We start from the raw sequence: 21,207 nt of genomic DNA, 5'->3' as shown, positions 1-21,207 counted from the left end.
TTAACCCTTTCTGCATGTCTAAGTTAACATTGATAGCGCGATTTTTTTTGAACGGATTAAATTATTGGTGGGGATATTTCACTGGTCGGTGGATATTGATGGGGACATGTCCTCTCGGTCCACCCTAAATCTACGAGCCTGTCATGCTAAATGATGCGATATTCAATATACAACATGATATATTTTTTAAAAAAATGCTATAATCAACATGTTTTTGTATAGTTTCAGTAAAAATACAACATCACTACAACTCCTGAACGTAAACAGCCATGCTTTCCTATTGCATAAAACAAATAAGAAATTTTAACAATGTCAACAAACAAGCAAACAATAAATAAATATCGCTATTTACACAAATACACTTTGCTCCACGGCTATACTTTTAAAAACAGTCAAATAAAGGGTCCGGTGAAGTGCTTTGAAATGTGCATTTTTATATTCAATGTTTGACGTAACCTCAACGGAAGAGAAAATGAAGAGAGGGCAGGACAGCCAGTAGCGTTTTGTTTTTATCACAGCTCTGCCAATGAGTGGTGTGCATTGAGTTTTCAAATAAAAAGCCAATGGGAAGCGTCTTGAAGGGGGCGGGGCATGTCAGATACTAGAAAACATCTGATGAGAAACTGAAGGATGAGGTGATGTGAAAAAAATGTTTGTCAGGTCCATTTAGGTGGACCTGACAAACTGCAAGCTTTGGATGTTTATATCAGTTTTATATTTTCTAAACGCAAATTTTGTCACTGCTTTGGTACACACTAAATTACAGATATGAATTAGATAAGACTAAAAGACTGAAACCAACACCTAAAACTTCTTTATTTTAATTTCACAGGACCTTTGATAAACAAAAACACTTGAAACAGAGATGAGTTCTTTGCTGTCTTATTGGTTACTTAACACGGCTTGATTGCCTGCTAATATTTTAGCATCTATATTAAAATCATTCGATTTTTCAACAAGAAAACTAGCATGTCCACTCAGCTTGGTTTCAGAGATCCGTGTTGGTATGTAACTATACTGCCTGAAGTGCTTTTAAAGTCTTTTAATGGGTGCGCTTGTGTCAGGCACACAAAGATATTTCAATCATTTTGATACATTGCGCAGCCCAAATTAAAACATTATATAAACCAAGATTTAAACCAGCTGATAACTGATTTGAAGCCGAAAGAAAGAACTACAATACAATGAAGCACTGAAAATAAACATTGTTTTTCAAATTTTTTTTAAATATGACTGTTTAAAAGAGAAGCTAGAAGACATTTATGAGAACAGAAAGGTTCAACACAAGCATAAAAAATCAATTTACAGAAGAGCTGAAACATTAATCAAATTATTCAATTTTACTGATTACAAAAATCTATCAAATTAATTTGTAGTAATCGATGCTTCATTTAAAAAAAATTTGAATGAAAACATCACTTTCTGTCTGTAAAACATTTATTTGATTTGCTCATTCTATTTATTTTAATTAAGCAATACGCAGCTTGTTTTTATTTCATCCTGTATTTATATTATTAGTTAATATAATTTGTGGTGAAATATTTTAGACTTAAAGGGTCACGAAACACCAAAACACATTTTTTGAGATGTTGATAGTCATATATAAATGTCCCACGTTGCTACAAACACTATTAGGACACATATATTTCACAAAAAAGTGAAAATTGTTTGTTTCTGCGTTATTTTGAGCAAATTTGTTCTTCTGGTTTGAAAAGAAATTTTGAAGCTATGTCACAGCGATTAGATCATTGCATGAATTCCAGTGTGTAGATTGGATGTCTGTACTGGCCAGGGTCGTCAGAGTTGCTTTTATAAATGTGCTGCAAGGAAAGTTTTGTTTTCAATTTCCCGCTATGAGAGCGCAGCTGGACTCACATGTGGATTATAGTTGTCTGCTAACATGTGACAAAAATATGTTTGTAAGGAACATTTTATGCCAGAGAGCTTTTCGCATCTGGAAATGGTAAAATCCAGATTTGCAGATCGTCTTCTTTTTTTCTCTAAAGATTTGGTAAGTGTGTGATGAATGTTCTATGTTTATGGATATTATGTATTTCTGTATATGTTTATGTACATGACAAAGTTAGTTAGCATTGTCAGCAGTACTCTTAGTTTTTAAAGACATACCTTAGTTACTACGTTTACAGTAATATTATGGACTGAAAGATCCTCTGCAAATGCTGCTCTCCAAATGTAAACATGTAAACACCTTAATCAAACTATTACCGTTGTGTAGGATTTTCGCCACATTATGTGGGAGGATAGTCTATACACATATGGCTTTCTGACGCTACCTACCGAGTGCATCTAAGTTACAGAAAAAGCGAAGGTTTTTTTTTTTTATCTCCCATTCGCCATGCGGTTTCAAACATTCCATTAAAACTACACTCTTCCAGCAGTTCCTCGCATCCAATATCTCGTTTGTCACGGGGGCATGCATGAAATGTTCCTGAATGAAAATGAAAGTGCCAAACTGCAGTTAAAGTCGAAAAACTAAGAATTTGGCAAATAATTCGATGTAATTCGAAATAAGTCCATGTAAACACAGGCCCCGTTTACACTAGTACGTTTTAGTTTTAAAACGGCGTTTTAGAATAAAAACGATCCGCGTCCACACTAGCGTTTCATCCAGCGTTTTTGAACAATTCTGCGTCTACCTTACACAGCTGAAAATGCACATCACGTGACCACGCACACACAATGGCATGCACTGCAGCATATATACCCAGATGAGAGCTGTGCTCGTCGGACTGATCATCAAAGATCTACCGCTGGATCTAATCCGCTATATTTGTTAAACGTGATACTTAATTCATGTTGTTGTCTATATCTAACAACATATTCCCCGACTTTGGTCTTTTGTATCAAAGAAAAGTTAATTAATCGCGTACACTGATTCTGCACATTTGACTGATTGCTTGCAATAATTTCCTATATTGTATAAACTTATTGTACTTTATACTTTTATAATGGCCATTATTGATTATTAAAACTGATATTCAGAAAAAGAGAGGGTATGTTTTGTATTTTCAATGAAAATAAAAGGAGGCAGTAATGTTATAGGCTCCATTTCGTTATAAATATGCATACAGTTGTAACGCTCGTCTTTAAATCAACGGGATACACAAAAAAAAAAAATAAAAAAATGGTTCAATTCTCTAGTTCCTGTTTACAAATTTTATCATGGATTGATAAAGGTTACACAGTTCTCTGAAAATGTCCTTACATTCAAACAAAAAAAACAAACAACATTCGTACAATAACACAATACAAAAAAAATGGTGAATCCCCGTGTGTGTGTGTGTGTGTGTGAGTGTAAAGTCCAAAAGTCCGTGGATGTGTACGTGCAAAATGGTTCGCGCTCACCCCAAAGTTTGAGTCCAGATAATTGGAACCACGCCTTGTTGCTGTACGTTAAAGGTCCTCCTAGGATAGTCTTGACTGTGGGTCTGCAAGACTAATGAGTCCTAAAAGTGCAAAAAATCCACGCAAAACAATTGTCCTTTGCCCACGAATCAAGAAGAAAAATACAAGGTAGTTTTGGCAAACACCTCACTCCATGTGCTCCTCTGGCTTCTTCAGATGTCACCTTGAGCAGTGTCCATGTGCCCACTATCTCCCCCTTGTGGTGTGTATGTTATGTAAATGTGTATTTATGGAAAAAAACAGCAACAGTTGGAACAGGAAATAGATTAGACACATTCACTTCCCCTCATCACTTCAAAATAAAAGACTGTAAAATAAGACATTACTCATTATATAGTTGGGCTACAAAAAAACTAAGTGTGAGTATGCTGAACTGCATGGCCTATTCACACATTTAATGAATTTTTCAGTCAGCATAACTCAATTATGTGGCAGCGCTACATAGATCCCCCCCCCCCAGCCGGCATCTCGGAGGAAGAACGACCATAAAAGCGTTTTAAATTAACCACATTAAAACAATCAGTTCTTGGTGGATCACCCCATGATATAGAGTAATTTATTGGCCCTTTTCTCTTAGAAATCACCCCAGGTCCTTCCCACTTCGGAGCTAATTTGGAGGTGAATTTACTGACTGCACTGGATATAGGATGAGTTTTAAACCAAACTAAGTCACCCACCTTAAATTGTACATCTTTCCTTTTAAGATTGTAGTACTTAGCTTGTTTAGCCTGGTTCATCCTCATTCTACGCACAACCTCCTGTTGAAGGTGGTGTTGTCTATCCAGTACAGTGTATGATGGTTGATCAGGTGACTGAGGCAAATGTATGAGTCTTTCCAGAGGTCCATGGATCTGACGTCCTACCATAAGCTCCGCTGGGGTGCAACGCGTTGTCTCCTGTTGAGCAGTGTTGATAGCATACCTCAACTCGGGCAACCACTTGTCCCAGTTCTGGTGTTGTTGGCCTACATAGGAAGCGATCATTGTTTTTAGAGTCCTATTTACCCTCTCAGTCAGATTGCTTTGTGGATGGTAAGCAGTAGTTAGTTTTTGTATGCAGCCCCAGGATTTACACACATCAGCCAAGATGGAAGAAGTAAATTGTGGACCTCTGTCTGAAACTAAATACTTTGGGACACCCCATCGGGTAAAGATTTCCTCTTTGAGAATCTTTGCAATCTTTTGGGTCTTACTGTCTCTCAAGGGGAATAATTCTGTCCACTTTGTAAAGTAGTCCATAATCACAAGAATGTAAGCATTTCTGTTCTTGCTTATGGGGAACGGTCCCATCAGGTCAGTTCCTAGAGTGTGTCCTGGTTCAGTAATTAAATTACTCTGCAAAAGTCCAGAGGGTTTACTGTTACTGGGCTTGTACTGCTGACAGAGCTTACAACTTTTAACATAGCTCCAGACCTCTTTTCTTACAGATGGCCACCATGCCACTTCCAAGATCTTCAGAAGAGTTTTGAGTTGACCCAAGTGACCAGCTAGTGGATTATCATGGAAGTAGTGAAGAAAGTTCTTAGTGAGTTCTTCAGGTACCACAAGCTGATACTTATTCCCTTCACCTTTTAGGGGAACTTTTCTGTACCAAATACCCTGAATATTCTCAAAGGTAATGGCTTGATCTTTGGCAGCACAGCGTGATGGAGTGGATGTTAACTGGAGTAAAGCTTTATCATCTTGTTGAGCTTTTTGTATTTCATCCAGACTGATAGGCAACTCTGATGCAGTTGTTGAAGTGATGGAAAGACAAGGGTTAGGTACTGACTCACCAGCTCTGGACAGAGCGTCAGGTACCAAGTTTACACACCCTTTACGGTGTTGAACTCTAAAGTCAAACTGCTGCAGCCTCAGGGTCCAGCGTGTCAGACGAGAAGAGGTCTTTGGGCAATTAAATGCCCAAGTCAATGCAGAATGATCTGTGAAAACATCAAAAGGCATCCCTTCCAAGTAATGTCTCCACTTTTCTACTGCCCAGACCACCGCCAAACATTCTTTCTCTGATGTACTATAGTTCTTCTCCGCTGGAGACAGAGTCCTTGAAGCATAGGCGATTACTTTCTCCTGGTTGTCACAAGTTTGAGTGAGTACAGCTCCTAGTCCCACATCACTAGCATCTGTGTGTATCTGGAAAGGCTTAGTAGTGTCTGGTTGTGCAAGTATAGGTGCATGTTGTAAGGATTGCTTCAGAGCATTCACACTTGATTGACATTCCTCATTCCAATCCCATCTCACTCCTTTTTTCTTCAACTGATTTAGGGGAGCGGTGATATCAGCAAAATGAGGAATATAGCGATGATACCAACCTGCTAACCCCAAAAACCGTTGGAGGGACTTCAGGTCAGATGGTGTAGGAAAATTCACGATTGCTTGAATCTTCTCTTTGTCCATTTCTATCCCTCTTTCTGTGATCAGGTGTCCAAGGAATTTCAGTTGTCTGGTGAAAAACTGACATTTCTTCATGTTCAGGGTGAGGTTGGCCTGAGTAAGTCTCTCTAATACTTGATGTAAGTGTTTCTTATGTTCTTCTGGGGTTTTTGAATAAATGATGATATCATCGATGTAGACAAAGCATATCTTACCCCTCAACTCTCCCAACACTCTCTCCATTAGTCGTTGGAATGTTGCAGCAGAGTTTTTCAGTCCATATGGCATCGATTTAAAATGGAATAGGCCTTTGGTGGTGATAAAAGCAGTCAACTCTTTGCTTTCCTCTGCCATCTCGACTTGCCAATATCCAGATCTTAAATCCAAGGATGTAAACCAGGTAGCTCCCTCCAATGACTCCAAGATGTCCTGAATTAGAGGCATGGGATAAGCATCAAAGATGGTCTTTTTGTTAAGACGCCTGTAGTCCACACAGAAACGATAAGTTCCATCTTCCTTGGGGACCAGGACCACCGGAGAAGACCATGGTGAGAAAGAAGGCTCAATGATGTTGTTCTCCAGCATTCGATCTACCTCTTCTTCAATAATGCTTTTCTTTAATGGAGATACTCTATAAGCTCTTGATGTTACTGGAGTATGGTCTGTGAGGGTGATTTTGTGTTGATAAATCGATGTATGCCCAAGTTTTTCTGAGGTGGTAATTGGCCATGCAGTAATCAAGTCTCTTACTTCTTCGGGATAACAGATGCTTGGTGTATCAGATATATAAGCAACCTTTGGCTGATAGTAAGGTGGAACAGCACAGTACAGGTGGAGTGCAGCATGTCTCACTGAGCAAGATGGACTTACAGGCATTTCCTGAGAATAGGGGGGTAAAACAGATATGAAGGGGAAGTACCTACAGTCTTTTCCTCTTCTTACACCATATCTCCCTTGTTCTAAATCCACCACCACTCTGGCGAGCTTCAGAAAGTCAAGTCCAATAATCACTGGAAAAGCCAAGTGGGAATCTCTCATAATGAAGGCTCCCATCTCATATTTTTCTCCATGCCACTCAACACTCATTGACTGATGATCCCTAGAGTGGTGTATGGTTCCATCAGCCATGATGAATTTCTGAGAGGATAAAGTCTTTGATGCTTCAACTCTCTTAAATCTCAGTCTCTTCCACACACTCTCTTGAATTAAAGTAAATGTACTACCTGTGTCCAGGACGGCTGTTATCTCCTGTCCATTCACTTTGATGGTTACTCCCAACAAGAAAGATGTTGGATGATGTTGGGTTATAGTCACACCAGCCAGATGTTTGCGAGAACCAGCTTCAGATGACTTCTTGGTCTTGTCTCTTTCACTACTACTTTCCACTTTCTTCCAGTACTCCTTTGTCCCCATGCAGTCCTTTTCCACCAGTGCTCCCACTTTGACCAGTTGACTAACAGTATTAACTGTCCCCCTCATGCATCCTGCAACTCTGGGGTTGATGTTATTCAGAATCCTATTCACCAGTTCTTCTTCTGAAGCATCTGGTTTCCATTTCAGGCATAAAGCACGATAATTGTATGCAAAATCCCTGAGCCGTTGATTGGGCTGCTGTACCATATTTCTTAGTTTTTCTTCTACTTCAGACATATAGTCAGCTGGTAGAAAAGCATCCATTAATGCTCTTTTAAAGGATTCCCAGTCTTTCACCTTTCCCTTTTCAGCCTTCCACCAACTTAAAGCTGGACCTTGCAGGACAGTGCTAAGTGTACCCAATAGCTCCAGATTGGACAATGGTCTCACCTCTAGATAGTCTTCACATTTCTCAATGAAGTTGAATACATCGGCTGTCTCACAGGTTTCACCGAAAGAGGGGAACTCCAGACGTACTGGAGGTCGAGCGAAAAAGGAGGATGAACCAGGTAAAACGTTAGCGTCAGACTGTGTCTGGTGACCTGAGGAATTAGGGGCAGAAACATGGTAAGTAGCATCAAAAGATGGTTTGGTTATAGGTGACTGTGCAGTGGAAAAAAGATCCGAACGTGTAACCTTTGTCTGTATAGTTTGTCTTCTAGAAGGATATGGGGTGCTTGTTGAATAAATTTGTTTAATTTTACTTTCCCATTTTTCATCTCTCCTTAGAAAACAATCAATGACAGCTTTTTCTAATTTCTTCAATGAATCCTCAAAGTGTTCTTGCATACTGTTCAGACGATCATCTAATGCTTGTCTGAAGTTTGTTTCACGATTCACTGTACTCTCAAAAGCTTGGTTAAAGTCATATTCCATATTTTGAACTTTATCAGAAAGAGCCAATAAATCCTCCTTTAACTGAAAAACTTCATCATAAATACCTTGATTTCCCACTTCATCAGAAACACCAGCAGTTTGATCAGTATCTGATATATACAATGAACTAAGCAGTGATGTTAATTGTTCAGTTGGATTACGTCTAGTTGTAAATTGTTCACCTGTATAATCAGTTTCATTTCCTTCACATGAATCAACAGTGTGTATTACAGGGTTGATTTGTGTTTCTGTATTTTCAACCTCATCCACAGTTGTATATTCATCATCCATGATAATATATGAAACTAGAACTAGTGCTAAATATAGAATTTACCCGTACTGGCCACCACTATGTAACGCTCGTCTTTAAATCAACGGGATACACAAAAAAAAAAAATAAAAAAATGGTTCAATTCTCTAGTTCCTGTTTACAAATTTTATCATGGATTGATAAAGGTTACACAGTTCTCTGAAAATGTCCTTACATTCAAACAAAAAAAACAAACAACATTCGTACAATAACACAATACAAAAAAAATGGTGAATCCCCGTGTGTGTGTGTGTGTGTGTGTGAGTGTAAAGTCCAAAAGTCCGTGGATGTGTACGTGCAAAATGGTTCGCGCTCACCCCAAAGTTTGAGTCCAGATAATTGGAACCACGCCTTGTTGCTGTACGTTAAAGGTCCTCCTAGGATAGTCTTGACTGTGGGTCTGCAAGACTAATGAGTCCTAAAAGTGCAAAAAATCCACGCAAAACAATTGTCCTTTGCCCACGAATCAAGAAGAAAAATACAAGGTAGTTTTGGCAAACACCTCACTCCATGTGCTCCTCTGGCTTCTTCAGATGTCACCTTGAGCAGTGTCCATGTGCCCACTATCTCCCCCTTGTGGTGTGTATGTTATGTAAATGTGTATTTATGGAAAAAAACAGCAACAGTTGGAACAGGAAATAGATTAGACACATTCACTTCCCCTCATCACTTCAAAATAAAAGACTGTAAAATAAGACATTACTCATTATATAGTTGGGCTACAAAAAAACTAAGTGTGAGTATGCTGAACTGCATGGCCTATTCACACATTTAATGAATTTTTCAGTCAGCATAACTCAATTATGTGGCAGCGCTACACAGTGAAGATGATGGTCATATAAATAAGCAACTATATGATGCCTCAACATGTTTAGTGTCTGTTAAGTTGCTAAAATCAAATTAAAAATAGGCAGCTCCTTATATCATGGTTTCAACTTTTTTTTCAACGTTTTCAACTTTTCAACTAAGACAGTGAAACAATGTAGCCAGGGTGATGCAAATTAGGTTATAAAGTACACTGTTCCCTTTGAAGATTTACCTGACATGTCCTCGGGATTTTGTTTTCCATATCAAACTTGCGAAGTCTGAATTTACAAGGACAGGATGCAAGACTGAACTGTGTATAGGCTACTTAATATTGAGGAAAAAGCCCCAATCAGTGAGGCGAACGTCTGCAGCCCCGCCTCTGTTTTCAGATGTCTCTGTTTACCCCCGTCTACATTGACACAGAGCAGCAGCGTTTTAATATGAAAATGGCCTTTTCAGCATTTTCAAAACGCTTCGTTTTCGGCGCTCAAAAACTCTGGTGTAGTGTGGACAGATGGCATAACCGTAGCAAAACATATGCGTTTTAAAACTAAAACGTATTAGTGTAAACGGGGCCACAGTCACTGTCTTTCTCCCCTGCATCTGTGTGTTGTTTTGCCTCTGTGAAAATCAGTGCGTGCTCAAACCGAAAACTCCCATTTTTATGCAAATCCTTCCTTCTTTCCCTCCCCAACACTCCCATCTGAACAGAGCTGGATTCACCAACTTTCAACTTTGACTTTTTTCAAACTAGAGGTGTGAAAAGACCCTGCTGAGACAGTCGGGGTTAGTGGAAATGCAGCTAGTGGGGGTTTCATGGCCCTTTAAGTATTCATTTAGTTGTTCAAGTGTAAAACTAGATGAAAGATTGTGTAATCGCTAGCACCATCAGGATCAGCAGGCTAACATAGAAACTCCATTGAAAATACTGGGATATAAAAAACTGGCGGGGGGAAATGGAATTCAATGCAGTGTTTCTTGTCCAGTCTGCGACCCACTTTATATCGTATATCTATCAGACAGTGAAGATCACTGATTCTTAAAGAAATCAGACCTTAAACATGGCAATTTTACAGCTCGTTTCCACTGACTGGTATGGTACGGGTCACCTTTATCAGGCTTGCGTTTCAACTACCAAGGGTACCCTTTTGGTGGGCGTGGCGTATGACAGAAAGTTTCAGTCGACGTCATTCTCACTCGAGGAAATGTCTACAATAAAGCTGTACAGGTCGCTCACATATCATATGAGAAGCACTTCTCACAAAATAGATGCTTTACACACATAAATACTTGTGTAGAAATGTTTATTACTAACTTTTCTATGAACATGAGTTGATTATAACTGCAGATGAATGACAGTGCGAAACAGCCTACTGTAACGTCTGTACTTATATTAAATACCTAAATAAATGAACATATATAAACACATACAGCCCCTTACAGTCTCCGACATGTTACCAACTACAGAAGAACTACACACAGCAGACATTTCGCCCGTATTTAGGTTCAAAAACAACACAAAATATAGCCCACAGTCAGTGAAAACCTCTTATCTGTGTCTGTAATCTTCAGCAGCACATGTAGCCTCTGTTAGACAGTAATTCCCTCATTCCCAGTTCATATTAGTCCAAAAGGTGAAGATAATAAGTTAGTTATACATGGCATTTTGTTCATATTTGCTGAAAAATAATGTGCTCCTTTTTTTCCGGCTTCTCCTTTGCTTTTTCGTGCTTCACTCTCGTGTTTGTCAGTGTCTGACAGGATCGGGTTTTAAAAGCCCGTCAATAATCAAGCGCAGGTTATTATCATCAGCTCAAGAAGTTTGTTATTTCAGATATAATGTTAGACGCGCGGCGAGCGCAAGCAAGAAAGCGAAACCACTCGCGCCTCAGACTGGCTCGTAAAAAACTACGGGGCACAGGGTAAATCTGCTCTTCTTCTTGGCTTTGTGGCTGTTCATCCAGACGACGACAAGGTTTGTTTGAGCCCGGGTCGACCATGGCTCGTTATTATATGTATATATAATTCCGCTGTAATCTCTCGGCTGTGTGTGTATTTTAAACATGGCGGGATTTTTGTTTTCATTCTGGCTTGTTGCGTAAGCGAATGACGTATCTCTGTAAACCAATAGCGTTCAGCTGCGCGTGTGGCTCTGCCTTTTGGTACCTTTTCTCGTGTTTGGTACCCTTTCGAAAGGGTGCCGAAAAAGTGGCACGGTTCGGTTCGGTACGCCTTTTGACAAGGGAAACGGCCATAAAAGCGTACCAAACCGAACCGTACAGTACCATACCACTCAGTGGAAATGGGCAAAGAGGCGTACAGAACCGAACCGTACCATACCGTACCACTCAGTGGAAACAGACCATTAAGATAGAAAGACAGTTCACTGGACACGCTGAACCTGGCTGGCTGAAATTAAAAGTCTTTGCGCATATATCCTATTCAGAAGTATTCTGTCCCTCAAGATTTAAGGATGTTTGATAGATCACAAACCAGAAGCTCCACAAATGTGCAGTTAAACTATGTCAAATTAGGTCCCCTTTATTTGCATTAAAAGTAATTCAGTGTCAAAAGGAATCGGCTCTATATAATTTGCATGTTAGACAAGCTGCTGCATTTGGAAAACAAGAATCTCTATTTCCAGGGCTGACTGATTTTCGCATGTTGTGGACTGCTGCGGTTAACACGTGGAGAGAGGTATTGTTGTGAGCTACTACAAGCTTCGGAGCTCTTTTGTGACAAACTGCAGCATCAGGACATTCCAGCTCTGTGCAACTGAATCTGTGTGTACTGTAGAGCTATGGCGTCCCGCTGCAAAACCAAAACAAAGACTCAAACGTCTGTCAACATTATCCTTCAGCTCAACACATGAGCAAGACTGGCTTTAAAGCGGCAGTGACCTGTGAAAGCAGAAGGAAAATCTCTGACAACCTCTTTTCTGAATGATTATAGTGTCTCTGATGCCCATTGGTTATATAAGCACACAAACATTTCAATTGCAAACCACATTTGAATCTTGGAACAGGTTTAAAGTTCGACAATAATGTGTTTTCTACCATTTTGTCGTAGGAAAGGTGCATGGGAATTTGAGATTTTTGTTTGAACTTATGATTATGAACTTGATAAACGATATTAAATCGAATCGCAATAAAATTTATGTCAATAACAATGATAAGCTCTGGACTTACTTACTCTATATTGATCTAAGAGCCAATCACACAGCAGAAATGTGCAACAATGGGAATCTAGAAGTGTGGTGATATTAGAAATGCAGCAAATTTTCGTCCGCCAAATATTATGGTCCACTGAAAATAGGTTATTTAATGAACCAACTAATTTTTGTGGCTTCAGCCATTGTTGGGATTCTCTTTTAAATATGGAAGCATTAACAACTGATATCGAAATATATATCATTATTGTTCAATATGGAAAATAATTGATCAAGACTGCATTTTTTACATATCGCCCAGCCCTATTTGAACTACAATATTTTATGGCATTTTGGAGATAACAGATCTCATAAAATATCTAAGAGTCACATATGCATGCATATGTTTCATATGTTTGAAACAATTGTGCAGATGATTGATCAACAATGCTGCTGACAGTGTTTACCCTGGAATGATACATAATTTGGTGAAACAAGTGGCTATTTAACTTTCTATAAAGGTTAAGTAAAACAGGCAAATAATGTGCTTAAGTATAAGTAAATGGCATTGTGTCAACTCGTGCTACATTTTTATAGGCTTTCAGAACAGTAAATAATTCTTTAAATATCACTTAGGATAATTAAAAGAAGACAATATTGATTACAAAGTGATGAGGAATAAGAATCAATAGTTAAAACTTGTTGGAAGTAGGCATGGGACGATAACCTGTTTACCACTGTTTGGAAAAGTCAAGATGTACAGTTTTTTTTTTTTTTGCGATTATTTTAATTAGTTTTTTTAGGGAAACAGTATCTCCAGCAGAAAAGCACTGTCCACATCAAAAGCTACTGTTTCAAAATATTTTAAATGTTTCTAAAAAATAAAATATATCATGTTCAACGGAAGGAAAAGTTGTTGTTTTTACCCAGACATTTAAAAAGAACCTATTTTGGAGCAGCATTCACAATACCGTGCAACTGTTAAACCGCGATAATTTTATCCTAGGTTATCATACCATCACAATCTTATACCGGGCTAGTTGGAAGTTTCAAGTGCATAAATTTTCCATTTTTTTAAATATGAACTAACCATGTAACTTAAAAAAAAAAAAAAAAACTAAATAAATAAAAGAATAAAAAATTAATTAAAAATAATAAAAATGTTAACTTGACAATAAAATTGTCAAAAAATTATAATATAATTATAAACCAATAATAAAAATTACTTTTTACATGCACATGAAGTATTTTACAAAATAAATAAATCCTGACATTAGAGACAAACCTGATAGGGTAAATAATAATGAAAATTGGAAAACAAATAAATATATAATAATATTTTCTCTTTAAATATTATGAAAATACAGAAAAATAAATAAATATGAACAAAAAAAATCCCAAAATATTAAATCAGAATATGGTAGATAACAACAAAAAGGAAAATGCTAAATAAAAACAATAAAAGAATAAAGAAAGCAATGCAGTAAGATACATATTCATAAACAGAGGTGTAAGTTGGTTAACAAATCAGTTAAAGTTTAAATCAGGGACAGAAACGACAGTAAGAGTAGAGCAGCAATAAAGACAATCGCCTGTCCTGGGAAAGTGCAGAAGATCAATCAAGTGATTTACAAAGAGATGAGGAACAATGAAAATGAAAATGAAAATAAAAATAATAATGTTCTCTCATTCTCTCTTTAAATTTTACACTAAAGGGATATTTAACATTTACATTTTTCCATTTGTGTATGAACTAACCATGTAGCTTTAAAAAAGAAGAAATTAAATAATAAAAATAAATAAATAAATAAATACTACATTTTTACTCGTGCTACATTTTCTACATTTTTATATGCTTTCAGGAATCAATAAGTCTTCAAAGATCACTTAGGATATATAAACGAAGACTATATTGTTTACAAAGAGATGTGGAATAATGAAAATGAAAACAATAATAATGTTCTCTCATTCTCTCTTGACATTTAACATTTAAAGCGATACTGAACCCCAAAAAAACAACTTAATTGAACCCTTTTGGAAGTTTCCATTGCATAAGTTTTCCAGTTTTGTATGAACTAACCATGTAGCTTTAAAAAAGAAGAGAAAATTAAATAATGAATAAATAAACAAAATAATGAATAAAATTGATAAATAAATAAAATAACTAATAAATAAATAATAAAAATTCTAAATAATATATATTTTTAATTTGACAATACAATTTCTAAATTATAATAATAAAATGTAATTAAAAAACAATAATTAAAATTACTTTCTACACGCACAAAGTAAAAAAATTTTTACAAAATAGATAAATCCTGACAATACAGACTAACCTGAAAAGGTAAATATAATGAAAATTGGAAAACAAATACTAGAGAAATAATATAATAGTATTTTTTTCTTCGAATATTATGAAAATACAGAAAAATAAAAAAAAAATTTTAATTTACATAACATAAAAACATCCCAAAAATAAGTCAGAATATGGTCAATAATAATAAAAAAGGAGAACGCTAAATAAAAACAACAAAAGAATAAAGACAACAATACAGCAAGATGTATATTCATAAACAGAGGTGTAATTTGGTTAAAAAAATATGTTAAAGTTGAAATCAGGTATAGAAATGACAGTAAGAGTAGAGCAGCAATAAAGACAATCGCTTGTCCCGGGACAGTGCAGAAGATCAAGTGTTATGCCTGGGACAGTGCAGATCAATGCGTGCAGCCTAGCAATTACTTAAATCAATACTGACTGAGCACTACGTTTGCACTTATACAAGGAACAGGAACCAATGCGCTCCAATAAATATTAGTTATTTATGCATGACTGTAAGACAAACGCGGGAAAGTGTTTATGAGTGTATGAAGTTACAGCAGCCCCTCCCTCAACTCTGCGCCTGCGCTTACACAACTACTCACTCGTACATGGGCTTCAGACAACTGTTTATTTCGTTATTGTCTTTTAGTAAACAAAGCAAAGCAACAGTGCATTCATGTGTCGAAAAACAAACAGTTAACATTACTATGGGGTAAAAACAACACAGAGCTGACACACAGACACGGAACATGCTTCGTGTGCTTCATTTTCGGTTTGACAGACGAGTAGAGTAAACCTGTGAGCAGAGTAGAAGCATACATCGCTTCCGTGAGGTCTAAATAGAAAGTAAATAAGCTGACTGGCATGTTTTCGTGCATGAACGTACAGCTGTTGGTGCAGTTTCTGCGCAGCGTCCCTTCACAACTCAAGATCAAGCTTTTACAATCAGTGCCCTGCGCTAAATCGCCTCCATCTCGGACGGGGTCATGTCGGACATAGTTAATCTGCCACTGGGATTAATTTGCCTGACATTAATGACGCGTCACACCCGAAAATTCCCAACCGGCCCAAGCAGAAATCTATAAAATCCTCACCTGAAGCCGCCATGCTGGAGAAGGAGTGCGTGTCATATGCCCGGATGGGGGCGTGGCTTGCTACGTGACGTCGACGCGTATACAGCACTGCGCACTTGGAACTTTGGGTAATGTAGTTTTGTATACCAGATCAAAATTGTGGGAACAAGGATAGTTTAACCAAAAAATAAAGATTTAGAAATCACGTATAGATTTTTGGTTAATATCTGATAGTTTGATTTCATCTGTTAAATCTTGCAGTATCTCCACTCCCCCATTAACTGATCATGCAGGTATTGAATTAGACATTTCAAATTTCATCTGTAGTTCATCAAGAAAGCCTGGACATTGAAAATTATCACCTCTCTATTACAGAACTCTGAATACTGTTTGGGGATTAAAAGCATAATTGACTCTTTAAAAAAACACAATCAACTCTCATATCTTAAATTGGGAATTATTAAAATTTGAGTGTCGCAATTTTTCAATAAAATTTAGTAGAAAATTGTCAAAATCTAAGGGACTATATTATGAATCCTTAGTAAAGGAAATTAATCATTCTGCATGTATTACTTCCCCATCTGATACAGAGACAGAAAAATTATACACATTAAGAGAAAAATTAAACACTTTCTATATTGAAAAGGCAAAAGGTGCCTTTATTAGATCTAGAGCCAAATGGTTAGAAGCTGGCGAAAAAAATTCAGCATACTTCTTTAACTTAGAAAAAAACGGGGTGTAACAAAAAATAATAGTTCTTTGTATATTGATAATAATGTAGTAACAGATGAAAAAACTATTTCAAAATTTGTTTCAGATTTTTATCAAAAGTTATACACATCTCATTTTTACTCTGTCTCAAGTGATCTTTTTTTTAGTAAATTAAAGCATTTTATTCCTTGCATAAGTAAGATTAATAAAAACCTCTGTGAAGAGCAAATGTCTTTAAGGGAATTGGATGATATCATTAAAAAAACGCCTTCCAATAACAGTCCAGGACCTGATGGTCTGCCTTTTGAGTTTTATAAAGTTTTCTGGGAAGATATAAGAAACTTGATTTTAAATATGTTTAACGAATGTGCTGCCAATGGAGAACTTGCAGAATCAATGAAACAGGGAGTAATTACTTTGATTCCAAAACCAAATAAAGACAATCTTTACTTGGATAATTGGCGTCCAATTACGCTACTCAACTCAGATTACAAATTACTAGCATCATTATATGCTACTAGGTTAAAACCATGTTTGGAGGAAATCATATCTCTCTCCCAATCTGGATTTATGAAGGGAAGAAATATCTCAAATAATATTAGATTGGTATTAGATCTGCTGGATTACCCTGAGTTAGTAAATGAGGAGGCTATAATTTTATTTTTAGATTTTTACAAAGCCTTTGATACAGTTGAACATAGTTTAATGTATCAGAAACATAATTATTTTGGTTTTGGCCCAACTTTTAAAAAAATGATGAAGACATTTTATTATAATATTTCAAGCAGTGTTTCTTTATTCAGTGGTACTTCTTCTCGTTTTATTATTTGGAGAGGCATAAGACAAGGGTGCCCAATTTCACCATTTTTATTTTATTAGTTGCAGAAACCCTAAATCTTTATACTGTATATTGTTCCCAAATTGAAGGTATTGAAATAGGAGATACCACATTAACTATCAGCCAACTTGCAGATGACACCTGTTTATTCTTAAAAAAATAAAGATCAGGTCCCAGTTATTTTGAAGGCTTTTAAGCTGTTCTCTGATGCATCAGGTCTGCTAGTTAATCAATCCAAAAGTGAAATAATAACTATACACCAAACAGATGATCTAAGCATAGCTGGAATACAAGTTAAAAATGCAGTTAGATATTTAGGTATTGTAGTTAGTAAATCAACCTCAGAACGGATTACAAAAAACTTTTCACAAAGGCTACAAAAGACAAAAAATATCTTTAATTGCTGGCTCCAAAGGAATTTATCTGTTCAAGGTAGAGTGCTGATCTCAAAAGCTGAAGGTATTTCCAGACTTGTATACCCTGCACTGTCCCTTTATGTAGACTCTAAGATGTGTACAAGAATTGACAAAGTTTTATTTAAGTTTATTTGGAGAGGCAAAACAGAGTATGTTAAAAGAAAAACAATAATTAGGAATATATTAGAAGGAGGATTAAATGCATTAGATTTTGAAACTATTAACAATATCTTTAAAATCAATTGGATCAAGAATTGCCTTGATAACAATAATACCTTATGGTTCTCTATCCCTAATTTTATCTTTGAAAAATGTGGTGGCCTCCACTTTTTACTAACTTGTGATTTAAGTGTTCTAAAGTTCCTATTAAGATGTCCAATTTTCATAAACAAGCATTGAATACATGGAAACTGATTTATAAGCATAACTTTTCCCCCCACTCATGTATTATCTGGAACAATCAGTATATTTTATTCAAACACAAGTCCATATTTTGGAATGATTATGATAAAAAAGGATTAATTTTTGTTACAGACTTATTAAATCATGTAGGGGATACATATAATTACAATGAATCTATTAAAACTTTTGGTTTAAAAATTACTTTGAATGAGTATACAAAAAAATGTATTCATTGTATCTCCCCAAAGTTACTTCACCTTATTAAAACCGCAAAAATATATAACCATGTATCTGGTTCTCTTCCAGAGCTTACTATTAAGGGCCTTTCTATCATGGATAAAAAATGTAATAACAATTATATCAGGAAAATCCTAACTGCAGATAAAAGTGTTCCTCCAATAGCAATGGTTAAATGGAAACAAGCATTCCCTTCATTCTTCTTTTCCCCAAAAATCTGGACAGCTTCATTGATCTAAAATTTTTTTACAGAGTAATACCAAAGCTATTAAGACATCCCAACTGCTAAAAAAAAATACTTAATGTCCATGATTAATTTTTGTTGTTAATTCTCTTATATACTGTTTTATGTATAATCCTTTACTCCCCTGTTTAATCAATAAATAAAAAAATAAATAAATAAAAAAAAATAAAGATTTACTTGCAATTTACTCACAACCAACTGGTTCCAAACTTTTGCAAGCTTACAAAAATATTTAGAAAAATAGCTAAGCCTATTGGTGAATTGGAAGAAAAAAGGACTGCAACCTTTCACACTTGGTTAAAATATTTCACGTTATTTTAGTTGTAATTATTTTTGTTTATTTAATAACTTATTACTTTGACATAATTTTTTTATTGTATTTTATCATTATTGTTGTTGTTTTTCTTGTACCTCGGGAAGAGTAAATAATTCTAATGTAAAATTTTAATATAGTAATATGTGTACCGATAATTTGAATTTTCTGTTCTTTTGCTCTTCAAAAATTAAAAAAAAAAAAAAAAAAAAAAACAACAACAACAAACAAAACAAAACAAAACAAAAAAGGCAGAAATTCAAATAGGTTTAGAACAAATGAAGGGCGCAACTGATCTTTTCTTTTTTACACCCCAAAGTGATGTAAAAGTTGAGTCTTGGCAGAATAATAAAGGGACTAAGCCAAAAAGAATATGAATTCATTTATTTACATTAAGTTTTGATTAACTAGGCTATGTGTCCTTCCCAGCAGAGGGTTCACAAGATAGAGAACTCATATGTGAGTTTGCTCCCGCGCATGCGTAAACGTGAGCTCTGCCGTTTCATGAGGCTGCGGAACTGTTATAATAATATTTAGTGCTCGGTTTCTTGCAAGGACAGACAGGTTTTTTCGCTTTATATGTGTTCTGGCATTAGCCATCAGTGCTATTGCTGTTTTGTTTGTGTGCGTTTTTTTTTTTTTTTTTTGTTTGTTTGTTTGGTTGATTTGTTTAACAATTTGCTTTGTCTGAATCACCGAGGCCCAACGTTTCGATGTAAAATCTTCTCAATGTTCTGCTGAACAAAAAAATGGCCTAAGGGTGAGTAAATCGACAGCAACGTTTGATTTCGGATGAAGTTTTCTTTTAAAGGACTTTTGACAAATTGTTTTATTATTAAATATTATATTATTATAACACAACTGAAAATCATCCTGTAACAGTGATACAAAAGTTATTTATTGATACGGAAAGTACATTAGGAGAGGTGACACGGTGGCCCAGTGGTCAGCACTGTTGCCTTACAGCAAAAAGGTGATTCGAGTCCCAGCTGGGTCAGTTGGCATTTCTGTGTGGAGTTTGATTTTTCTCCCCATCTTAGCGTTATCGGTTTCCTCCGGGTGGTCCGGTTTCATCCACAAGTCCAAAGACGTTGTATAGGTGAATTGGATAAGCTTAAATGCCTATAGTGTATGAGTGTGAATGAGAGTGTATGGATGTTTCCCTGTACTGGGTTGCAGCTTGAAGAGCATCCGCTGCGTTAAATATATGCTGGATAAGTTGGCGGTTCATTCTGCTGTGGCGACCCCTGAAAAATAAGGGGACTAAGTTGAAGGAAAATGAATGAATGAATAAAAAAGTAGAAAATGTGTGAAATTCTTTGTAAGTCAAAGTCAAATATTAGTTAAATGCTTCTGTTTAGGCAGGAAACAATGTAATCAAGTAATACACGTGGGCTATCAATGAATATGAAAATATATAGGCAACATAATTTCTAAAGTGGCTCTAAGCGTAAAACTTTAAATTGTGTCTGCATGAAACACAAGGTGGCAGTGTTGTCATTGACAAAAGTAATCAGTAAGCCCACTACTGAAAAAGTTCATCTGTCTTTTCCGGAAGGCTGATACTAAATGAAACATGACGCACACAGTTCATGGTTGAAGTGTAAACCAGATGCTAAAGTGAGTGAAGCAGTCAATACGTGTGTGTTGAATATGTCATGACACCAAAAGTCTCTTTCTAATAGTTTCACATAGTCAAGTCAAGAGTCTTTGAGATGATTAAAAACCATGGACTAATTGAGGTCATATTTCAGAATTATAGCAGTAGGAAGCCGATGCCACATGACACCATGCCTCATTTAAGTGTAGGAATAAGCGAGAGAACATCAGGCATGACTGTAATGCTTTTCCCCTATTTTATTGGTTTGTTTTGACCCAAACTTCAGACTGGTAACCCGAGCAACGGCTTCTGCGTGTCCGATAAGTCTCTGAAGGGCAAGGCCGGAGCATGTGGGAGGACTGGATTCACTCCAACTTTCTGGAAACATCCCACAGTTCGACAGCTATGAGACGGTGGGAAGCAAAGGTGACGCCCACATCTTACATTCATCTTTTTTTTTTTTTTTTTTTTTACAGCACAACCTCAATAGGACGTGTCAAAGATAGTGACCAAACAGCTCATTCTTTGTTTTGGCAACAGGGACTCTCCCCTCGTGCTCCACACCAGTAGCCATCATATAGTATGTTTGTGAAATCATTCTTCAGAAGTGGCGGTATACTATTATTGAATGCTGCATGGCTGGTTTCAGTTCAACTTTGCTTTCGACTGAGGTGATGATATGAGTTTGAGAGTTTTTTTTAAAT

General features: G+C 36.4%; 1 protein-coding gene across 3 annotated transcripts in view; it reads right to left on the bottom strand.

The window, feature by feature from the left end:
- Positions 1-15,806, bottom strand: part of eif4ba (eukaryotic translation initiation factor 4Ba) — a 54,480-nt gene extending 38,674 nt beyond the window's left edge. For all 3 annotated transcript variants that reach the window (XM_056448810.1, XM_056448811.1, XM_056448812.1), the window contains exon 1: positions 15,764-15,806. In XM_056448810.1, the coding sequence (XP_056304785.1) occupies positions 15,764-15,776 (13 nt within the window). In that variant the 5' untranslated portion in view covers positions 15,777-15,806. The remainder of the gene's footprint in view (positions 1-15,763) is intronic.
- Positions 15,807-21,207: the final 5,401 nt, after the last annotated feature.

This window comes from Danio aesculapii, chromosome 23, assembly GCF_903798145.1.
Source record: "Danio aesculapii chromosome 23, fDanAes4.1, whole genome shotgun sequence".
Classification (NCBI taxonomy): domain Eukaryota; kingdom Metazoa; phylum Chordata; class Actinopteri; order Cypriniformes; family Danionidae; genus Danio; species Danio aesculapii.
Note: the sequence above shows the minus strand (reverse complement) of the source record. Positions and strands in the feature narration are given on the sequence as shown.